Source organism: Coregonus clupeaformis, chromosome 36 (assembly GCF_020615455.1).
Source record: "Coregonus clupeaformis isolate EN_2021a chromosome 36, ASM2061545v1, whole genome shotgun sequence".
In the NCBI taxonomy this organism is placed as follows: Eukaryota; Metazoa; Chordata; class Actinopteri; order Salmoniformes; family Salmonidae; genus Coregonus; species Coregonus clupeaformis.
The window spans coordinates 32,871,072-32,894,234 of record NC_059227.1 but is presented as its reverse complement, the minus strand read 5'-3'; the positions used below and the strand labels follow the sequence as shown (position 1 = coordinate 32,894,234).

General features: G+C 44.7%; 2 protein-coding genes across 3 annotated transcripts in view; one reads left to right on the top strand and one right to left on the bottom strand.

The window, feature by feature from the left end:
- Positions 1-682: 682 nt before the first annotated feature.
- Positions 683-14,660, top strand: LOC121552597 (reticulon-4-interacting protein 1 homolog, mitochondrial). The gene is made up of 9 exons (XM_041865556.2): positions 683-1,340; positions 2,025-2,176; positions 2,813-2,881; positions 8,108-8,232; positions 9,007-9,055; positions 9,240-9,376; positions 10,308-10,491; positions 12,739-12,831; positions 14,076-14,660. Exons 1-9 carry the CDS (start codon positions 1,046-1,048, stop codon positions 14,286-14,288), a joined length of 1,317 nt encoding a protein of 438 aa, XP_041721490.2. The 5' UTR covers positions 683-1,045; the 3' UTR covers positions 14,289-14,660.
- Positions 14,661-14,756: 96 nt separating this feature from the next.
- LOC121552596 (beta/gamma crystallin domain-containing protein 1) overlaps positions 14,757-23,163 on the bottom strand; it is a 51,719-nt gene continuing 43,312 nt past the window's right edge. For both annotated transcript variants that reach the window (XM_041865554.2, XM_041865553.2), the window contains exons 19-22: positions 18,413-18,536; positions 17,864-18,022; positions 16,041-16,203; positions 14,757-15,361 (exon numbers count right to left, since the gene is read on the bottom strand). In XM_041865554.2, coding sequence (XP_041721488.1) covers positions 15,273-15,361; positions 16,041-16,203; positions 17,864-18,022; positions 18,413-18,536 — 535 coding nt within the window. In that variant the 3' untranslated portion in view covers positions 14,757-15,272. The remainder of the gene's footprint in view (positions 15,362-16,040; positions 16,204-17,863; positions 18,023-18,412; positions 18,537-23,163) is intronic.

Genomic DNA, 23,163 nt, shown 5'->3' with positions numbered 1-23,163 from the left:
CTGAATGATGTAAATGTAAATGTAATGTTGGATGGGTGGGAGTGGGGGAAGGGAGTCGGAGGTTGGGGGTGAAGACTGAACAGCGGCAGAGGAGCCTCACTTATTTTTCTTCTTCCTTTTTCTCTCTCTTTACATACTAAATGTGTTGTTACTTTTTTGCTCTGTGATCCGAGCTAACTATTAAAGTATATGAATTTGTGTATTGTGCATGTAGCCCCCACTTTTGTTTTAGGTCACACAAAAAAAGCACGCAATTGTTGTGGACAAAGAGGAGAAACTCTCTCGTTCGTTGTTTCATGAAATGCGTTTATCCTCAGTTTTAACTAATTTATAATATAATTAGAAAAGTAGCTAGCTTTGAATTGGTTTCAAAACAACCTTTCTCAGTAGGGCGCTGCCAACTTGCTTCTTCACATGTTTGTGAGTTCTTTGTTTTGCACAACCCCATTGGTCCAATAATTCAGACAGAAGCTCCTCATTGGCTGTTGATGGAGAGGTCAGAGAATGGGAAGAGTGTTTGTTGGGAATAGTGGCGTATATGTATGGTTAGATGATGGTGCAATTTATTTTTCACCATTCCCCGTTTCCCTTTTTTTGTGACAGAAATGTGCAATTCACACTCCGACCTGTGAAAGGCAGCAATACACAACAAAGCATCTAGTCTGCCGGAAAACCACACGAAGAAGGAGAGGTCAGAGGTAACTGAGAGCACAGAGTAGGAAGCGAATGTTTTGTAAGTTATGTGTCAGGGGCACGTCATGTAACTTATTGATTTTAGTTATCAAGTTAAAGATCTTTAGGGATTTTCTTCCGTGCATATTGTCGGGTAACACTCTCGTAGCTTCATGGTAATTCATTGAACCTATAAGGTATTTCTATGTGCGTGTATGTTGAAAGAATAGCTACATGTCACCTCAACGCTGACATTCATAGTTCTTGTACTAGTGACATGTAGCCCTTACATTAGACAGCGCATGCAGGCATTTATACTTTTCTACACAGTTGACTTGATAGACATATCAGGAGGTGGATAATAACACTCGAAATGGGCTCTGTCAAAGTCACGGCGTGCTGCAGGCAGCTATTTTTGCCCTATGCAAGAGCACTCGCTTTGACTACAAAGATGGCTAGTGGGAACATCATATGCTGCCTCAGAAGAAATCTCAGCTCCTCTTCGAGATTGCGGTCCAGCATGCCAGCTTGGGTGATTGACGAGTATGGCAACAATGGGGTACTGAGGTTCACTGAAGAAGCCACAGCTCCCAGTGTCAACTCTGCAAGTGAGGTTTTAATCCAGGTCCATGCTGCAAGCCTCAACCCCCTCGACATATCCATGAGGGGTAAGCATCTATAAACCTGCAATGTCAATATGCTCTAACCTCATGGTCATATTTCCTTATAAACCAAGATTATGTGACTTCAGTCAATTGTAATGCATTAGCTGTCATGGGAATAATTTTGCATCTACACTACCAGTCAGAAGTTTGGACACACCTACTCAATCAAGGGTTTTTCTTTATATTTACTATTTTTTACATTGTAGAATAATAGTGAAGACATCAAAACTATGAAATAACACATGGAATCATGTAGTAACCAAAAACGTGTTAAACAAATCAAAATATATTTTCTATTTGACATTCTTCAAATAGCCACCCTTTGCCTTTATGAAAAAAACAAAAACATGTATGCACTCACTAACTGTAAGTCGCTCTGGATAAGAGCGTCTGCTAAATGGCTAAAATGTAAATGTAAATGACAGCTTTGAACACTCTTGGCATTCTCTCAACCAGCTTCACTTGGAATGCTTTTCCAACAGTCTTGAAGGAGTTCCCACATGTGTTATTTCTTAGTTTTGATATCTTCACTATTATTCTACAATGTAGAAAATAGTTAAAATAAAGAAAAACCCTTGAATGAGTAGGTGTGTCCAAACGTTTGACTGGTACTGTATATCACAATTTTTACTAATCCGTTATCCATTACTCTGTCTGTCTCTCGCTCTGTCTGTTTCTATTTCTCAGGTGGGTATGGGTCAAATCTTCTGAAGCTGAGACGGGACCCGGTGTCTTTGGGTCAGAACGGCAGCGAGTTTCCCATCATACTTGGTCGGGATGTCTCTGGCGTGGTGGTGGATTGTGGGTCGGGAGTGACCCATTTCAAACCAGGAGATGAGGTACGTAGTTGAGCAGCTCTGATGTGGTGTAGTAACAGTCATTAGGGCCCATCGTAGCAAAACGTTTTGCAACGGTAAACGAAAATTGAAAAGTCCAAGTTGTCTCCACGTTTTACTCGTGTTCCTCCATTTGGTGCTTACTGAACACAACCATGCTGAGTTGGTATGGCATGCACAGTGCCTTCCTGTGACATTCAAGATCACAGCCGTTTTGCTGATCGAATGAAAACAGACCTGGTCATACTTTCTACCTACTGGTAAATTATTTGCATTGTTGGCAATAATCAAACGGGTGTTTTTTTTTCATGCTCATCACACTCATTATCTGATACCTTGTTTATCAACTAGGATTACTCAGCGATATCCTTAGAATGTATTTTTCCAACCTTAGTGGTTGTGGTTTGGCCGGCCCCCTCGGCGGTGCCTCCACGGGCCTGCAGGTGTGCAGAAACTCGTCTAGTCCAAACTTTCCAGCTGTCTGGTGGTTGCCTGTCTGCTTATTGCAGTTTAATTCGGCATTGTTTTGTGTTTTTTATATGCGTTACGTTGTTATTGTGAATAATAGTGATGTGTGGAAAATATTAAATAAAATGTTTGAAATAGATCATGTATTTTTTATAATTTTTTTCTTCACAGGTGTGGGCTGCCATCCCTCCATGGAAGCAGGGCAGCCTAGCAGAGATGGTGAATCTGACGGAGTATGAGGTCATTCTACTATTACTGTGTATGCTACATGTACATTTTATTAATGCAATGACACAGGGTGGTTCTCAGCTTGTAGAGCATGGCACTTCCAACGGCAGGATAGCGGGTTCGATTCCCGGGACCAACCGTACGTAAAATGTATGCACGCGTCACTTTAAGTCGCTTTGGATAAAAGCGTCTGCTAAATGGCATTTATTGTTATTGTTGTTGTTAATCATTATATCCCAAACAGGTTTTCATTCATTGTGTTATCCCATTATACATGTACACTAACTTAATTGTTTCATTGAAATATATCTTAGTCTGTAAATGCAGACCGAGCTCATGGATGTTTCATTGAAATATATCTTAGTCTGTAAATGCAGACTGCACTCATTGTTGTTTCATTGAAATACAGTGAGGGGAAAAAAGTATTTGATCCCCTGCTGATTTTGTACGTTTGCCCACTGACAAAGACATGATCAGTCTATAATTTTAATGGTAGGTTTATTTGAACAGTGAGAATCAGAATAACAACAAAAAATTCCAGAAAAACGCATGTCAAAAATGTTATAAATTGATTTGCATTTTAATGAGGGAAATAAGTATTTGACCCCTCTGCAAAACATGACTTAGTACTTGGTGGCAAAACCCTTGTTGGCAATCACAGAGGTCACACGTTTCTTGTAGTTGGCCACCAGGTTTGCATACATCTCAGGAGGGATTTTGTCCCACTCCTCTTTGCAGATCTTCTCCAAGTCATTAAGGTTTCCAGCCTGACGTTTGGCAACTCGAACCTTCAGCTCCCTCCACAGATTTTCTATGGGATTAAGGTCTGGAGACTGGCTAGGCCACTCCAGGACCTTAATGTGCTTCTTCTTGAGCCACTCCTTTGTTGCCTTGGCCGTGTTTTGGGTCATTGTCATGCTGGAATACCCATCCATGACCCATTTTCAATGCCCTGGCTGAGGGAAGGAGGTTCTCACCCAAGATTTGACAGTACATGGCGCCGTCCATCGTCCCTTTGATGCGGTGAAGTTGTCCTGTCCCCTTAGCAGAAAAACACCCCCAAAGCATAATGTTTCCACCTCCATGTTTGACGGTGGGGATGGTGTTCTTGGGGTCATAGGCAGCATTCCTCCTCCTCCAAATACGGCGAGTTGAGTTGATGCCAAAGAGCTCGATTTTGGTCTCATCTGACCACAATACTTTCACCCAGTTCTCCTCTGAATCATTCAGAGTTCATTGGCAAACTTCAGACGGGCCTGTATATGTGCTTTCTTGAGCAGGGGGACCTTGCGGGCGCTGCAGTCCTTCACGGCATAGTGTGTTACCAATTGTTTTCTTGGTGACTATGGTCCCAGCTGCCTTGAGATCATTGACAAGATCCTCCCGTGTAGTTCTGGGCTGATTCCTTACCGTTCTCATGATCATTGCAACTCCACGAGGTGAGATCTTGCATGGAGCCCCAGGCCGAGGGAGATCAACAGTTCTTTTGTGTTTCTTCCATTTGCGAATAATCGCACCAACTGTTGTCACCTTCTCACCAAGCTGCTTGGCGATGGTCTTGCAGCCCATTACAGCCTTGTGTAGGTCTACAATCTTGTCCCTGACATCCTTGGAGAGCTCTTTGGTCTTGGCCATGGTGGAGAGTTTGGAATCTGATTGATTGATTGTGTCTGTGGACAGGTGTCTTTTATACAGGTAACAAGCTGAGATTAATCTCAGCTCGTTACCTGTATAAAAGACACCTGGGAGCCAGAAATCTTTCTGATTGAGAGGGGGTCAAATACTTATTTCCCTCATTAAAATGCAAATCAATTTGTAACATTTTTGACATGCGTTTTTCTGGATTTATTTGTTGTTATTCTGTCTCTCACTGTTCAAATAAACCTACCATTAAAATTATAGACTGATCATTTAATTGTCAGTGGCCAAACGTACAAAATCGGCAGGGAATCAAATACTTGTTTCCCTCACTGTATATCTTAGTCTGTAAATGCAGACTGCACTCATTGTTGTTTCATTGAAATATATCTTAGTCTTTGTAAGACAGTCTTGGTGTTCAGTCATCCGTTGAATAGAAAATAACATTGGCTTCTTTCAGATTTTAATGGCTCTGTTATAGAGGAGAACATTATCTTATTTTAATGGCTCTGTTATAGAGGAGAACATTAGCTTATTTTAATGGCTCTGTTTCCAAACAAATGGAAGTACCAGGGGGCATCGCTTTCTACGAACCCTTGCTTGAACTGAAAAAAAAACATGTAAAACGACGTTGGATGAGGTGCAAGTCTATTATTATGTAATCATATTGCAACAAAGTGCATCTGGTCAGAGCATCTGGTCAGAGGGGTGGTGGTACAGGAATCCTCATCTCTCCCAAGTGGACATTCTCAATTTTTCCCCTAACCCATCTGTCTATCTCCTCATTTGAATTCCATGCTGTCACAGTCACTAGCCCATTTAAGCTTAATATCCTTGTCATCTATCGCCCTCCAGGTTCCCTTGGAGAGTTCATCAATGAGCTTGACGCCTTGATAAGTTCCTTTCCTGAGGATGGCTCACCCCTCACAGTTTTGGGGGATTTCAACCTCCCTATGTCCACATTTGACTCATTTCTCTCTGCCTCCTTCTTTCCACTCCTCTCCTCTTTTGACCTCACCCTCTCACCGTCCCCCCTACTCACAAGGCAGGCAATACGCTTGACCTCATCTTCACTAGATGCTGCTCCTCTACTAATCTCACTGCAACTCCCCTCCATGTCTCCGACCACTACTTTGTTTCCTTTTCTCTCTCGCTCTCCTCCCACACTACTCACTCTGCCCCTACACAGATGGTAATGCGCCGCCGCAACCTTCGCTCTCTCTCTCCCACTACTCTCTCCTCTTCCATCCTATCATCTCTTCCCTCTGCTCAATCCTTCTCCCTCCAATCTCCTGATTCTGCCTCCTCAACCCTCCTCTCCTCCCTTTCTGCATCCTTTGACTCTCTGTGTCCCCTATCCTCCCGGCCGGCTCGGTCCTCCCCTCCAGCTCCGTGGCTTGATGACTCACTGCGAGCTCACAGAACAGAGCTCCGGGCAGCGGAGCGGAAATGGAAGAAAACTAAACTCCCTGCCGACCTGGCATCTTTTCACTCCCTCCTCTCTACATTTTCTTCATCTGTTTCTGCTGCTAAGGCCACCTTCTACCACTCTAAATTCCAAGCATCTGCCTCTAACCCTAGGAAGCTCTTTGCCACATTTTCCTCCCTCCTGAATCCCCCCTCCTCTCTCTCTGTGGATGACTTCGTCAACCACTTTGAAAAAGAAGGTTGACGACATCCGATCCTCGTTTGTTAAGTCTAATGACACTGCTGGTCCTGCTCACACTGCCCTACCCTATGCTTTGACTTCTTTCTCCCCTCTCTCTCCAGATAAAATCCTGCGACTTGTGACTGCAGGCCGCCCAACAACCTGCCCGCTTGACCCCATCCCCTCCTCCCTTCTCCAGACCATCTCCGGTGACCTTCTCCCCTACCTCACCTCGCTGATCAACTCATCCTTGACCGCTGGCCATGTCCCTTCCGTCTTCAAGAGAGCGAGAGTTGCTCCCCTTCTCAAAAAACCAACACTCGACCCCACTGATGTCAACAACTACAGACCAGTATCCCTTCTTTCTTTTCTTTCCAAAACTATTGAGCGTGCCGTCTTTAGCCAACTCTCTTGCTATCTCTCTCAGAATGACCTTCTTGATCCAAACCAATCAGGTTTCAGGACTGGTCATTCAACTGAGACTGCTCTTCTCTGTGTCACGGAGACTCTCCGCACTGCTAAAGCTAACTCTCTCTCCTCTGCTCTTGTCCTTCTAGACCTGTCTGCTGCCTTTGATACTGTGAACCATCAGATCCTCCTCTCCACCCTCTCCGAGCTGGGCATCTCCGGCGCGGCTCACTCCTGGATTGCGTCCTACCTGACCGGTCGCTCCTACCAAGTGGCGTGGCGAGAAGCTGTCTCCGCACCACGTGCTCTCACCACTGGTGTCCCCCAAGGCTCAGTTCTAGGCCCTCTCCTTTTTTCTCGCCATCACGGTTGACAACTCCGCTGTGTCCTCCTCCCAGAGTGCGAAGAGCCTAGGCGTGACCCTGGACAACACCCTGTCGTTCTCCGCCAACATCAAGGCGGTGACCCGCTCCTGCAGGTTCATGCTCTACAACATTCGGAGAGTACGACCCTGCCTTACACAGGAAGCGGCACAGGTCCTAATCCAGGCACTTGTCATCTCCCGTCTGGACTACTGCAACTCGCTGTTGGCTGGCCTCCCTGCCTGTGCCATTAAACCCCTACAACTCATCCAGAATGCCGCAGCCCGTCTGGTGTTCAACCTTCCCAAGTTCTCTCACGTCACCCCCCCCTCCTCCGCACACTCCACTGGCTTCCAGTTGAAGCTCGCATCCGCTACAAGACCATGGTGCTTGCCTATGGAGCAGTGAGGGGAACGGCACCTCTGTACCTTCAGGCTCTGATCAGTCCCTACACCCAAACGAGGGCATTGCGCTCATCCACCTCTGGCCTGCTGGCTCCCTTCCTCTGCGGAAGCATAGTTCCCGCTCAGCCCAGTCAAAACTGTTCGCTGCTCTGGCACCCCAATGGTGGAACAAGCTCCCTCACGACGCCAGGACAGCGGAGTCACTCACCACCTTCCGGAGACATTTGAAACCCCACCTCTTTAAGGAATACCTGGGATAGGATAAAGGAATCCTTCTACCCCCCAATTGTAAAGTGGTTATCCCACTGGCTATAGGGTGAACGCACCAATTTGTGAGTCGCTCTGGCTAAGAGCGTCTGCTAAATGACGTTAATGTGCCCTTGAGCAAGGCACTTAACCCTAATTGCTCCTGTAAGTCGCTCTGGATAAGAGCGTCTGCTAAATGACTAAAATGTAATGTAAAAAAGTGTGCATAATTAATTAAGACTCACAGTACAACTGGTTCCATGAGCCAGTGAAAGCAGCAATTAGGCTAGCCAGACAAATGGGTCTCTGTGTACTTGCTGTGGCTGTGAGTTGTGGGCTGCATCATTTGTTTGGCACATCTCAGCATGTTGTCCTGTCCTCGCAGCAACTCCAGTCATTCCACTTTTCCATCGTTGCCTGAAACTAAAGGGAGGGAGAGTAACGGTTAAGGACGGACAGATGTGTGTGAGAGTTTGTGTGTGTGTGCATGTATGTCCTTGTATGAATAAAAAAAGTTGTATTTATACCTCAGGTCTCCCACAAACCAAGGTCGCTGAGTCACATGGAGGCGGTGTCCATCCCCTACGTGGCTGCCACGGCCCTGTCTGCCCTGGTCAACGCGGGCGGCCTGTGCAGAAACAACTGTGCTAACAAACGGCAAGTACACACACATTCATACATGACCAAATACTCCCTCTCCCAGACATCGCTCCTGCCCTGCGCTGTGACAGTAGGGCCCCACCCTGTTCCACTTTGGCCACAAACCCGAGACCTTCTGCACAACAACACTTTGCACTTCCGAAGCAGCATTCTAAACAATCACTATACCAAAAACCATGGTCTTGGTTTGAGCAAGAGTGACGTTACTTTAAGTGTCACGCAGGATGAGTACTCCTGAGTGGCGCAGTGGTCTAAGGCACTGCATCGCAGTGCTAACTGTGCCACTAGAGATCCTGGTTCGAATCCAGGCTCTGTCGCAGCCGGCCGCGACCGGGAGACTCATGGGTGGCGCACAATTGGCCCAGCGTCGTCCAGGGTAGGGGAGGGAATGGCCGGCAGGGATGTAGCTCAGTTGATAGAGTATGGCGTTTGCAATGCCAGGGTTGTGGGTTCGATTCCCACGGGGGGCCAGTATAAAAAAATATGTATTCACTAACTGTAAGTCGCTCTGGATAAGAGCGTTTGCTAAATGACGACAAAAAATGTAAAAATGTAAATGACGTCACTGCTGCATGATGCTCGCTCTGGCGCTCGGCTAACCAGCCAGCGATACTACGTCTGTTATATGTGCTACACTGAAAATGAATGGATCATCTTCTCTCTATGAATCCTGACCTCATGTCTGGTCACACTCTCTCACTCTCTCTCTCTCTCTCTCTCTCTATCTCGCCCTCTCGCTCTCCCCCGCCCTCTCTCTCTCTCTCCCCTCAGAGTTCTTATCACCGGAGCCTCAGGTGGTGTTGGAACATTCTCCATCCAGGTAAGGACCTTTCAGATATGACCAGCAGCTCATAGCACCAACACTAAACACTCACCTCACACCAGCACCAGTGGTCAATTGACCTTGTGCAATCATAAAGAGTAGACACACACCAACACACACACCCACCCTCCCACCCACACAGAGAGGTGTCTCTCTCACTAAGTGTCTGTTGCCTCCGTAGCTGTTGAAGGCCTGGGGCGCCCACGTGACAGTGACCTGCTCCCACAATGCCGAGGGGCTGGTGAGGGGTCTGGGGGCGGATGAAGTGGTGGACTACACGGCAGGAGATGTGGCCGCCCAGCTGGGACTGCTGGAAAAGTGGGTTTTATTAGTTGGAATAATGTAAAAGTGTGTGTGTATTAGGGAATGTTTAAAACACTTTTTGCAACAGAAAGCTACAAATGTGTGTTTCTTACTGGACAAGAACAGGTAGTCCCTCTCTGATTCTGCCTAATGAACAACACCCAGATCCTCAGATTATGGAAACAACCACATGATGTGTCGACTGAGACAGGGCCACAACACTTGAAAAGAATGAGTGCCTCAAAGAGATCATGTTTTTAAATAAACCCTATTTTATCCATTGAGATTCTCCTCTAGATCTGATTTGTTAACATATTTCTGAGACGTCATGAGAGTAGCTAGCTACCAAGGTCCAATCTAATGATATACAGTCACGTTCGCACTCGAATACCATTTCCCCCACCGACTCCCTCCCTGGCCAACGTTATAAACAACTTTACCCACCCACCCAGCTGGGCAGGGTTGATTTGGCACACCTGCTCGCTGATTCACTTCCTGGTTTCCATGGCAATGTGGCTCAAGGACTAGAGTGTGGGAGGCTAAATGCCCTCCATTGGGGGAGCTGATCAGGATAAACCTTGTTAACCTTGTCTCAGTGGTCCTGAGTAAGACATACAGAGATCACTAGGAAACACACTTCAATCCCTTAGGCTTGGCTAGATGTCTCAGTTGATCTCTTTCTCTCTGTCTGTCTCGCTCTCTCTTTCTGTCTGTCTCGCTCTCTCTCCTCTGCCCTCTCTCTTAACCTGTTTACACTAGTGAATCGAGCAGAACTCTACTGCGCTGACATGGTTACACATCCTCCATCTTAGCTGGAACTGTGCTGGAATGAACAAATTGAAAAGGAAGTACCCAAGCCATCACACTGTGTCAAGTTGGCATGATAGTGTGTAGTAGACTTTTTCATTTATAACCAGTGTTCTGTCTCCCTGTGTTCCCCCCTCAGGTTCGACGTGATCCTGGACAATGTGGGTGGGGACTCGGAGCAGTGGGCCCTGGGCATGCTGAAGTCCTGGTCAGGGGCCAAATACGTGACCCTGGTCACCCCCTTCCTGCTTAACATCGACTCCATGGGCCTGCTGGAGGGAGCCGTCCACTCAGGACTCAACCTGCACCAGAAGGCCATCACGGTAAGCTAGCAAAACAAGTTGATGCTGGCAGTGTGAACAATGCATACATGTCACGGGTGAGGTCTGAACTCCGGTCTTACGCTCAGGAAACAACGTCTTAACCATTAGACCAAGACAAAGTCGCTGGCAGGGCTACCTCATCACGAGGGCGTGAGTCCGACTCACCTCCGCTACGCTACACATGGAAAAACGTGTATATTACTCCTCAAATATTACTCTCATGTCAAAGTTGAAAAAGCCTTTATTGTAACTTGGCTAAACCAACCGACCACGCCCCTCTGTCTGGGTGGGTTTACAGGGGCATTAAACCTTAATACCCCTTTTCAGACCACTGAGCTGCGCTGGCCTGGTTACACATCAAACATAGTTGCTAGAACCATGCTGGAAAAGACCATGTAGAAAAGATCTGTACCAATGCATTAGAATGGTGTGAGAAATAGATGAGTGAAACCCCCTAGTTTGGCAAGGGTGGGGCAGTTAGCACCATGTGACTGCTTCAACCAACCAGGGCCTGTATTCATATTGTCTCAGAGTAGGATTAGTGGCAGGTTCTGTCCTGACTTGGCTTTATGGAGATAGATAGCATCACATGACTTCAATTAGGGCTGGGTGATATATAGAATGAAGTAGATTAATTCACATGTATGTTTTTGCGCGATATGCCTGTATTGCAGAAACTAGGTTTATTTGTATTTTTCGTTTTTATGAGCGTTTATGTCCGCTTGTTCTCATGTTGTCTTTTTGGTCTCATCTCGTTCGCTCCTTCTGTAATGTGTTTTTGAATCGCCCATAAGTTTGAAAAGGTTTTAGGCCATATCTCCCAGCCCTAACTTCAACATGGCTTGTGCTTAATCAGTGGAAATAACCCTGCAGGGTGTCACTATTCTAAACGGGTTTGTGAGGAAGAGATTAGATTCGGTGAGAGGAGGAATCTGCCTGTTTGTGTGTGTTTGTTTCGCTCTCTGTGAGTCTTACATGCAGCTGGGCTGTTTGTGGAGTTAATGTCTAATAGCCTGGGTGTGGTGGAGTTTAACTAAATGGATGGATGGTTTGGAACAGGGTGGAGTTTAACTAAATGGATGGATGGTTTGGAACAGGGTGGAGTTGAACTAAATGGATGGATGGTTTGGAACAGGGTGGAGCTGATGCTTAGGTATTCTTGGTTAACCCAGAACTAAAGTTTTGCATAATTGGTCAGCTGCTCGATTAAGTTCAGGGTCCATAAGAGAAGAGATGAAGAGATGTTAGAATGAGGAGCTCCACCCTCTTTCTTTGCAAGTTACGGGCAGGTCTATGGGCCGAATGTCCCCTTCCGAAATTCTAACGATACGAACACCTGTGAAATCGTGATTGGTCCAAATAAACTCAAGCACTGGAACTATTGCTGTTTATTGGCTATCAGTGCCATAGTATAAAGACTGATCTATGATACCATTTATGTCTAAGTAGTCTGCCCACGACAGATTACTGCTTAGGGGACTTTGCTATGTGGTCCTCCTGAACAGCACAAGCCTGGTAGGCAAGGACAATGACTCTGGCAGTGAGTTACACTAGACTGTCTGTCTGTCTGTCTGTCTGTGTGTGAGACATGCACACGGGAGGTCTGCTGAAACTGCAGTTTTTAGGCAGTCAAATCGCTAAATGCGTGTGTGTATGTTTCCCACCAAGCCTGTGGCTCAGGGCCTTATTGTCTGGGTGAGCAGCCGGCTGGCCATACTGCGAGGCTGAAGCATGAGTCACACTGGACAGACAGACAGACAGACAGACTAGGGCTGGAGCTGGACACGTTACCTGAGAGAGCACAGCCCGACGGGGACCTCTAGTGGCCCAATGCAGCCTTACTAGTCTAGAACACAAGTGGCACTTTCATAGCCTGTTCCCAGATTTGTTTGTGCTATCATCATGTCATATCCTTGTCATGACAATGTCAAGGAGTTGACACGATAGCACAGACCTGGGACCAGGCTAGCACATTCACTTATTCCTGGGGACACATAGTATAATGCCATCATGTGTTAACTTAGCATTATTATGTGGCTATGCAGTGTTGTATAGGATGTGTCCCGTGCAGTACATGGTGCTGCCAAACAGTCATTATCAATGTCATTCCACCAGCGTTTGTGCTTGCTGTTCATATTTGGTCCTGTGTCCGTTTTCTATCTGTTTATGGCCTTTGGGGACAGTAAAGATGTATTGAATTGAATTGATCTCAGACAGTATCTTGACCTTCCAATCTCTCCCTCTCAGAACATGTGTAAGGGAGTGTTCTATCGCTGGGGGTTCTATGCTCCAGACGGCCCTGCGCTGGATGAGGTCAGCCAGCTGGTGGATGCCGGAAAGGTACTGCTACTGCATTCTCTAGTCTATAACATCCTACATTTCTTCAGATGGAAATTAGCCAGGTAGATGGGTCTATACAAGCCACAGATTCCAAGCGTAGTGGTATATTCAGAGTCTCCCTCTGTCTGTGTCTCTGTGTGTGGGCATTCCCCTGTGTCGGTGCGTGGTTGGCTATGAGTCAGATTTGAACAGTGAATGGATTTCCAACAGTGCTGAGCAGCCATTCGCTAAAGCGCACGACCCCCCCCCTGTCACGGGTGTAATCCATACCCCTTTGTCCCAGGGATTATAGGGACAGCATGGCATTTTGGGGAACGGGCGTGCCGTGCTGGTGGCAGGAATCCATTCCAACACATGCACACAGACATACCCCACACACACCGCCCTGTCAGTATGGAGATCGATTTCTATCAAAATGTTTAAAATATATTAGTAGTGAGTCACAAAAAAAAGATGTTGTGCAAATATAGAATGCAACTTTTAAATAACAATCAGACTGTAAATATGCCTATATAGTTTCACAAACGTGTCATGATCCAAAAGCAAATGAAATTAACAAAAATACAGGTTTTTTTCTGGTTAAAACAGCACATTTTACAAATATATTTCTTACTTTGCGAACACAACAGTGGTCAAATATGCTTTTGGGAATGTAACAACATTTGTGACACCACAGATTACATTTGTGACCTCCTTTTTAAAATGTGTGACTCACTACTTAGTTCTCTATCAAAATATTAAAAATATATATCTCCATATTTATCAGACTCAGCCAGATGGCTGGTCTCTCACTGTGAGGCCAGTAGCCGGTCCATTCATTGTTAATTACAAGAGACGCTGACAAGAATAACATGTTGGGTGGTGGGAGGGGCCACAGGATTGTCTAGCCTCATCACATTTTTAACACCAGCTCCTCCCTCGTTTTTTTGTTGACTCTTGTGCATTCATTTGGAGATTATTTGGGCATGGGTGGTTGGGGGAATGGTAGATAATGAATGAGAGCGTTTGTTGGATTCCCAGATGTAGTCATAGATTAACCTGTTAACGGTTCTCCTGCAGTATGGATTAGTTTGGTTGGTTGAGGTCCATACACACAGCTCGCTGCAAAAACAAGCAAGTCATTTCATTGGTTCTAGTGACACACTTAGTCCTAGGGTATTTCTTTGAGGTGGTTATTCATTGGTGGATTGTGTTTTTACTGTCCATGTGTATACAGACACTCACTCGGTGTTGTCATTTCCTAGATCCTTCCAGTGGTGGAGGCCACGTTCCCGTTCTCCCAGGTGCCCCAGGCCTTCCAGAAACTAGAGGGGGGTCATGCCAGGGGAAAGACTGTGGTCACCGTGGCCCAAGAGGAGGAGGGGACCAGAGTGACTGAAGAGGAGGGGGAGGTGGAGACTAGTGACACACCAGAGCAAGTCAGGGAGGAAGTCAAGGAAGCAGTGCCAAAGCGCTAAACTGCTGTGATGTCAACTTTAAGCATTGGGTCATTAAGGCACGCAACTGAAATTTTTTTAAAACGCTTTGCAACGGACAACTTAAATCATTGTTTTCTTTTGGTCCAGTCCAGTTAGTCCCACCCTGTTTCAGTCAGTTTTCTTACATTTGCCTAATGAACACGACCCTGGATATAGGTTGTCCATGTCCATCCTGTAGAACTCTGAACGCTTTCTTGACCGCTACTGCAAAACGGTGTTTGGTATGCATTGTTTGCGTTTTTGCAGATAAACTGCTTGTTTGAGAAAGGCAACATTTATTTATCTTATGGTATATTTCTGTAGTTGTGTGTTGAGAATTCATTACTGAAAAGTAAAATATATACATTTTGATCTGCGCAATTGAGTCATACTTTTATGACATGTTTTGTTAGGCACTTTATTCCAAATATTCTAGATGTTATTCCAAATATTCTAGATAACAAAATATAATCACATCACATTTATTTACATAAGGATATTAATGGCAGACTTGAATAAAACGTCTGAAAAATACATATATTCATCCAAAATGTTACAATGTCAAACTCGTATGTTATCAGATACAACATTAATGGGTAGGTAAAGTATTTCAAGTTTAGTCTTGCGAATCCACTTTCCCTTAATGAAGTAATTTACATTTTACATTTTTAGTCATATAGCAGACGCTCTTATCCAGAGCAACTTACTAATGAATGCTATTGTTTTGTCCCTGTTTGTTCGTGAAGAAGTAATGCGATATTATAGATTATCCAGGAAGCTTCATATATTTTCCATGTCGACCTCAGAGGAAAGAGTATACTGTATATGAGCTTCTCTTCCAGCAGCAAATGTTCTGTTCCTGAGGCATCTTGTCCTTGACGCCTGTATGAGGCCCACGCTGCAGCTGCGCCACAGAGCTGTGAGGCCCTTCATCATACTGCACCTCAGAGACTACACCCAGTTCTTCCCTCTCAAAACAAGACCTCAGAGAATCTCCACTGTCCATCTTTGGTTAGGTTTGTTTGGATCAAACGTGTTGAGAATCACCTGGTTTCTGTCATAGTGTTGACCACCTGCAAGGACAGACAAAATTATTTGAGTTGGGCCCTGTTTAAATACAATGTGTCCTAGCTTCCTTGGGGCAATCACTGATCTGTCAGTGAAAGCAAAAGTGGAAACGTTGCCTTAACTTATCCAATGACTTAGTGATTACCTCAAAGGAGGGGCAAATTTTTGTAAGGCCCTTCCTTGGGTCACTTGTAAGGCCCTTCCTTGGGTCACTTGTGCATATGGCGGAGGCTTGAGGGAATGCGCAAATGGAGGGGAGAGGGGAAGGGAGTGTTTTGGGATTTAGCCTGTCTGTCTCAACTTGACACAAGCCTATTTGATACTGAATCCAGCTGCAGCCTGTTGTCACGTCTTAGTCCATCCACAAGGTGTCGCTAATTCACAATGTTTCTAGTGAAGTTACCTAATCGCCTATGTAAAACCCCAGAACTGAATGAAGTGAAACCAGTGAACAATAAATTACACTGACACAGACTAGTTCCTGTAGCTCTAAGAGGTAGAAGCATTATTGCAATAGGTTTCTCTTGCCTTCTGATTGGCTGGGTGGGAATGTCATCATATTGCTTCTACCTATCAAATCCTCTCAGATCTACAGGAGTGGCTGGGGAGTTGGGACCGTATTCATTAGTGTAGCCTAGTGAATATGACCCTGGTAACCTATGGCTGTTGTTGTTTCTGCCTCACCTTTGACCTCCAGGACCAGGTCTGGGCTGGCGGTGTAGCGGATAAGGCCATCAGGCGTGATGCTCCAGCAGGAGGGTTGTTTGCCGGGCTCAGGTGAGAGGCCCATACGACTGCCTGCCATGGCCACGCTGCTGCACGGAGCCACACAGCAATCCTCCAGCACCTGGAAAGACAGAGTAGAAAACCTTAGATTTAAAAACTTTATTATCCTATAAAGAGGAAGTCATTTGTACCGACATTCAATCACACACTTAAAATAAAGAATGGGCCTGCATCAAGCATAAAAACTAGTTGAGCGTTGTAATAAACCATATAAGTGAAGGATAGCGCATGATGCTGTGGGACCGTGGCAGGGAGTACCGAGCTGGAGTCCAAAGGCTGTTATAAACTAACTACTTGAAGTCATGGGTCTGAATTTAAAGTTCATGAAATAATAATCAACATGCTTACTCAAAATTTCTACTCCCAAAAGTAGTTGGGTGCTGGATCCTTGTCGATAATCCATTAACAATGAAATGGATGGCATTCAATTTATGTAAAGTTACAAGGCCACGTTCCGAGTGCTTCTCTGGAAGAATAAACTCTAAGAGCTGTAGGTGCAGCCCACGACCAAAACATAGACTACTAGATAGATAGAATACTTAACAAATCCCCAAGGAATGTATTACCCAAGAACCAGCAGTACACCAGGATCAGATTTAAATACCCCTGCTCTAGTGCTTGATAAGTCACAGTTTTCCTGGCCTGTCCACCTCCTCTTCTAAACTGGAGCTCTGCTACCCGACCCGAGCCTGACGGGCCCCGACATTATACATCTGGTTAGGGCCGGGTAGGGCCTGTTTTCTCATCAATAACATAATAAGGGCTTGGGTATCACTAAATTGATCACTAACATTTTGAAGCCATTTGCTCGTGCTCTGTTGCACAGTACAGTCATATCTGACTAAGATCATAAGGAGTCAGAAGTGCTTCAACCTCGTCAAATATAAAACAGGAGAGATTATTTCAAAAAATTTAGAATGTTCCTTGAGTTTTGTCAGAGTTTAGAGTGACCAAAAGTAGCTAACAGCTAACTGCTCTCTCATGTCTCTGTTCGTTGAGCAGAGCCAGAGATACTTTTAAGGAGATGGGAAACTCCATTGGAATAGTATTAATGCCCATTGTGTACGTTGCCCATGCTACGTCAATGGGCCATACAGTGAATTCTGGGACAAGGATAGCTCTCTTTCAAGGCGTGAATGGGAGTCAGTTGGGCGCTAGGTCAAAAACCCAGCATTATCATGAATTTCGTCAATAAGAAGTACAACATTACAAATCTTTTCAGAGATGTGAGATAATTATCTTGCTATCTGTATAGCTTTGGAATCGTGACATTACGTACTTTTGAGGAAAATAGGCATGTTTCTCGACTCACACCTTGATTTTGTGATGATTAGCTTAGCAACCACGTGACGCAACATGACAACGTCAACGCGATTGGTCGACAGTCTGCTGGGTGGGGCGCTATTCGTTCCTCCATTCATTGCCCAATAGGATTCCTATCTCCTCCTTTCTCTAATATTTCTGGCAGAGCCGTTGCTATGGATACACAGACTCAGAGCCACCATGAGCAGTGTGCATGCAGAGCAAGCTGCCTGCACGCAGGGAGCGATTGAGTGACAGACAGAGAGGAGCAGCTAATGGATTTACTAATGTAGGAAGTTATTTCTGGTTTCGGGCCTTAAATTTGGCAGAACCCATCGGGCCTGGGTAGGGTAGGGCCTGAACGTCACGGGCATGGGCAGGACTTTACTCTAAACACCCTGTTGCCATGACGATGCTACCTTGCAGTGGAGATGTCCGTCCCGATAGAACCAGATCTGTTGGACTCCGCCCATCTCCTCTGTTGCCTGGATACGCATCAGCTTGATATCATCCATCTCCCCGGTGACAGACATTAGAAGGCCCTCCTCCTGGCTCCTCAACCGGAAGTGCACCTGTCGCTGCTCATGTAACACAGACACACACACACACACACACACTTGATTAGTGTTTACACACACACAGGTAGTTCTCAGTTCAACATGCTCTCAATGCATTCCTGTCTGCCATGCAGCGCTTGTGCTCACATAGAATATTATGTAAAGCCCCCTTGATCGGCCCGTTACACAGTATTGCACTATAGAAGCCAACAGTACACCTTTAAAAGGCATTTTCACTGACTTTTGCAGAGATCACAATAACGGTAAACGCTGCCGATGTTGGCTCAAGTGTAAATTACCTTCAAAAATATGTTATAGTGTGTAGTTCTATAACACAACTTTTATTGAATCCCGGCCTTAATCTCTGTGCGCCCATATAATCATGTAATCACATTTGAGATGGCTTCTTACCTGGATCAGTGGGCGCAGGGATCCGATTCGCTGCCAGCTACTGAATCTGCGCCAGTCGGGCACCTCGCCGGGCTTCAGCAGAATCTGAGCTCCGCGGTAGTTGATCCCCTCATACAGCACCCACCTGTCAATCAAAGAAGTAACCAAGTGTCAATCAAAAAGTATCAATACACACTTGCAAAGCTTAGTGTCTCACATACATATCAGACATAAATTATTCCTTGAACTTTTCACTCAGTGTCAATCAAAGACAAGTGTCAATCAAAGACAAGGTCAAAACACAGTTACCAAACTAAGTGTCTCACTCACATATCAATTAGTAAGGAGTGATTGCTTTGCCTTTTCACCCACTCAACCCCCATAGAAACTAGAACACATCCACACAGTAACATGCTGTCTATGCTGTTGGGTCTGTGCTGATGTCATCGCTTTATCTGCTCCATTCCTTAGGCCTCATCCCATTTCTCTCCGTGCAAGAAGGTCCCACTCATGAGTTATAGGTCTGACCCTGCTGGGTCCCGTTGTGTTTCTGTGTGTTCCAGAGGTGAGTCCACATCTCCAGTCTGAATGTCACACACCATTGGGAACTTTCCACCTGGCTCCTCACTACCTAATAATATCCCACGATTCCAAGTCCCTTCCCTTCCCTCTTCAAATCAAATCAAATCAAGCTTTATTTATACAGCACATTTCAGACATGGAATGCAACATAATGTGCTTAAAAAAATAAGTATGAAAATAAATATTTACTACACAACAAACATAAGATGATAAAAAAACAAAAGAATAACAATACAAACTGAACGATTAAAAAGCACCCTAAGGAAAAGCAAAGCTAAAAAGGTGTGTTTTAAGATCTCTTTTAATATGTCCACAGTTTCGGATAATAACTATAATAACTAACGGCTACAGCTCCATGCCTCTTGGTCCTAGGCTTAGTTCAAAGGCCAGAGGACCTGAGGGACCTAATAATTTAAAAGCATGTCTAACATGTATTGGGGTGCAAAATCGTGGGTTGATTTAAATACCAATAGAATAATCTTAAAATTAATTATAAAACTCACAGGCAGCCAGTGCAGAGACCTTAAAACCGGTGTAATGTGTGCTCTCCGTCTGGTCTTGGTCAGTACCCGTGTGGCATCATTCTGTATGTTTTGCAGTTGACCAATTACTTTCTTGGGTAGACCAGACAGGAGAGCATTACAGTAGTCAAGCCTGCATGTAATAAAAACTTGGATGAGTCTCTCTGCATCAGCCTGAGAGAGAAACGGCCGCACCTTGGCAATGTTCCTCAGGTGGTAAAAAACGATTTTGGTCACATTCCTAATGTGTGATTCGAAATTAAGTTCAGAATCAAAAATAACACCTAGGTTTTTTACCTGCTGTTTTATCTTTATTGCCTGTGAATTAAAATGTGCGGCCAGATTCTCTCTCTGTGCTTTGGCTCCAAAAATAAGTACCTCGGTCTTGTCTTGATTTATCTGGAGGTAGTTGTTAGCCATCCAAGTATTTAAATCACTAATAGAGTCTAATAATTTATCCGTGGAGCTATAATCCTCTGGTGACACAGAAATTTAAAGTTGTGTATTGTCTGCGTAGCAGTGAAAATCAATGCTGTGCTTTCTGATAATGCTGCCAAGGGGTAACGTATATAAACTAAACAGTACCGGACCCAAAATCAAACCATGTGGAATGCCACATTTTCTCTGAGTTATGTTCACCAAGGGTGACAAAAAACTCTTGACCGGTTAAATAGCTCCTAAACCAATTTAGAACTGGACCGGAGAGGTCAACCCACCTCTCCAGTTTGTCCAGAAGGTCATCATGGTCAACAGTGTCGAATGCAGCACATAAATCCAAGAGTACAAGGACAGAAAGCTGTTTGGCATCTGTGTTGGCTCTAAGATCATTTACCACTTTAACTAAGGCTGTCTCTGTGCTGTGGTGGGCACGGAATAAAGATTGGAATTTTTCTAAAATACAGTTGGCACATAAAAATTAATTTAGCTGTTTGAAAACCAATTTCTCCAGAATTTTGCTTAAGAATGGAAGGTTAGAGATTGGCCGAAAATTGCTAAGAACTGAAGAATCTAGATTACTTTTCTTCAGAAGGGGTTTCACCATAGCAGTTTTTAGTGCAGTGGGGAAAGTGCCTGTGAACAGGGAGTGATTAACAATAGCTTGCACTTCTTCAGATATGCAATTAAAAACACTTTTGAAGAAGGTGGTGGGGATAGGATCGAGAAGGCAGGTAGAAGGCTTAAGTTGTGATATCACTTTCCTGAGCATGTCTGTGTCAACCAGGGAAAATACATCCATAGTGCCTTTGCGTGGTAGGCTAGGGCACATATCATCAAACTTCTCATCAGGTCTTGCTTGACTGATACCCTGCCTAATGTTGGTTATCTTATCTCTGAAACATGCTGCAAACTCATCACATTTAGATGTGGAGGAAAGTTCACATAGGTTTGCGGGGGTAGGATTTATCAGGCCATTCGAGCACTCTCGAATTATTCAGATTATTAGTGATCAAGTTCGAAAAATTTGCCGTCTGGCATTTCTAATCGCCTTGTTATACAGTGCATTCGGAAAGTATTCAGACCCCTTGACTTTTTCCACATTTTGTTACATTTCAGCCTTATTCTGAAATGTATTAAACTATATTTTTTCCTCATCAATCTACACACAGTACCCCATAATGACAGAGCAAAAACTGGTTTGTAGAAATGTTTGCAAATGTATTAAAAATAATAATGTAAATATCACATTTACATACAGCACCAGTCAAAAGTTTGGACACACCTACTCATTCCAGGGTTTTTCTTAATTTTTACTATGCTCTACATTGTAGAATAATAGTGAAGACATCAAAACAATGAAATAACACATATGGAATCATGTAGTAACCAGAAAATCAAATAGCCACCCGTTGCCTTGATGACAGCTTTGCAAACTCTATTTCTATTTAATTGATTTGTTTCCTCACTCATCCAAGGGGCTTTCTCCGTTTGGATGTGGCCTTTTCAGCTTTACTGGAGCTATGGCATCAACGGTTGCCCTTAATTTGCTATTAAAGTTATCAACTAAATCATCACAAGAGGAAGGCAGAATAGGTGACAGAGTATTGTTCATACACTCAATAAAATCTGTAGTAACTTCAGAGGTAAGATAGCGTTTCTTAATAATGCGTTCAGTATTACCTTGTGCTATGGGCAAAAAGGTCGTAAAAAAATACACAGTCCCCCATTGCCTGACTGCGCATTCTACACTAGACTAAACTCCTACTTCCTGCTGACCGTGTGTTCTACACTAGACTAAACTCCTACTTCCTGCTGACTGTGTGTTCTAGACTAGACTAAAGTCCTACTTCCTGCTGACCGTATGTTCTACACTAGACTAAACTCCTACTTCCTGCTGACCGTGTGTTCTACACTAGACTAAACTCCTACTTCCTGCTGACTGTGCATTCTACACTAGACTAAACTCCTACTTCCTGCTGACTGTGCATTCTACACCAGACTAAACTCCTACTTCCTGTTGACCGTATATTCTATACTAGACTCAACTTTTACTTCCTGCTGACCGTGTGTTCTACACTAGACTAAACTCCTACTTCCTGCTGACTGTGCATTCTACACCAGACTAAACTCCTACTTCCTGTTGACCGTATATTCTACACTAGACTCAACTTTTACTTCCTGCTGACCGTGTGTTCTACACTAGACTAAACTCCTACTTCCTGCTGACCGTGCGTTCTACACTAGACTAAACTCCTATTTCCTGCTGACCGTGTGTTCTACACTAGACTCAACTTTTACTTCCTGCTGATCGTGTGTTCTACACTAGACTAAACTTCTACTTCCTGCTGACCGTGTGTTCTACACTAGACTAAACTTCTACTTCCTGCTGACCGTGCGTTCTACACTAGACTAAACTCCTACTTCCTGCTGACCGTGTGTTCTACACTAGACTAAACTTCTACTTCCTGCTGACCGTGTGTTCTACACTAGACTAAACTCCTACTTCCTGCTGACCGTGCGTTCTACACTAGACTAACTCCTACTCCCTGCTGACTGTGCACCATTTCCATAACTGTGAACTGTGTAATAATAGCTCCAACTGTAATCTACTACTACCCACCCAGAAGACTTGTGTGAAGTGTGCTGTGCTCTGTGTTTACAAAAGGTTGATGAACTGGTCTGGGGATTTTCATGGAAAGCGGCAGTGAAGTAGTACGATGACTCACGAGAATCCTTTTGGCATTGTTAAATACAGTGATTAATTTGCTCACAGTGTGTGAACTACTTGTATTAAGCGTCGACACGTGGTCTCTTGGCGTTGAGCTAAAGAAAGACTACACATGTCTGTCAGTGGATAAAGGAGTACACATGGCTGTGTCACACGTCAGTGCCATTTCTAACAGCTCCAAAGAAAACTGATCTTTCCAGCTTGGTGTGTTCCTTTATATAGTATGTACTGTAAGGAAATAAACGTAAGAGCTAGCTTCCTGGGGAACCCTGAGTATGATTCTCTTAGACAAATGCACTCACCACCGACACACCCACACAAAGAACACGGAGCTCTGTCTGTGGTTAGGAAGGGCCCCATAACCTTGGCCACAGGCCATTGTGCACAACTTGGGGAGGTGTGTCTGGTGCGCGAGACTAGGAGGCTCATGCATACAAATATATGACCTCAGACAGACAGACAGGTAGGCAGACGACAGACAGAGACATAAGGACAGACAGGCT

Excerpts from the sequence above, each read along its gene's own strand:
- LOC121552597 (XM_041865556.2), top strand. The coding sequence starts at position 1,046 with ATGGGCTCTGTCAAAGTCACGGCGTGCTGCAGGCAGCTATTTTTGCCC. Across the intron at positions 2,882-8,107 it reads TGAATCTGACGGAGTATGAG|GTCTCCCACAAACCAAGGTC; the intron begins GTCATTCTACTA and ends TTTATACCTCAG. Across the intron at positions 9,377-10,307 it reads CAGCTGGGACTGCTGGAAAA|GTTCGACGTGATCCTGGACA; the intron begins GTGGGTTTTATT and ends TTCCCCCCTCAG.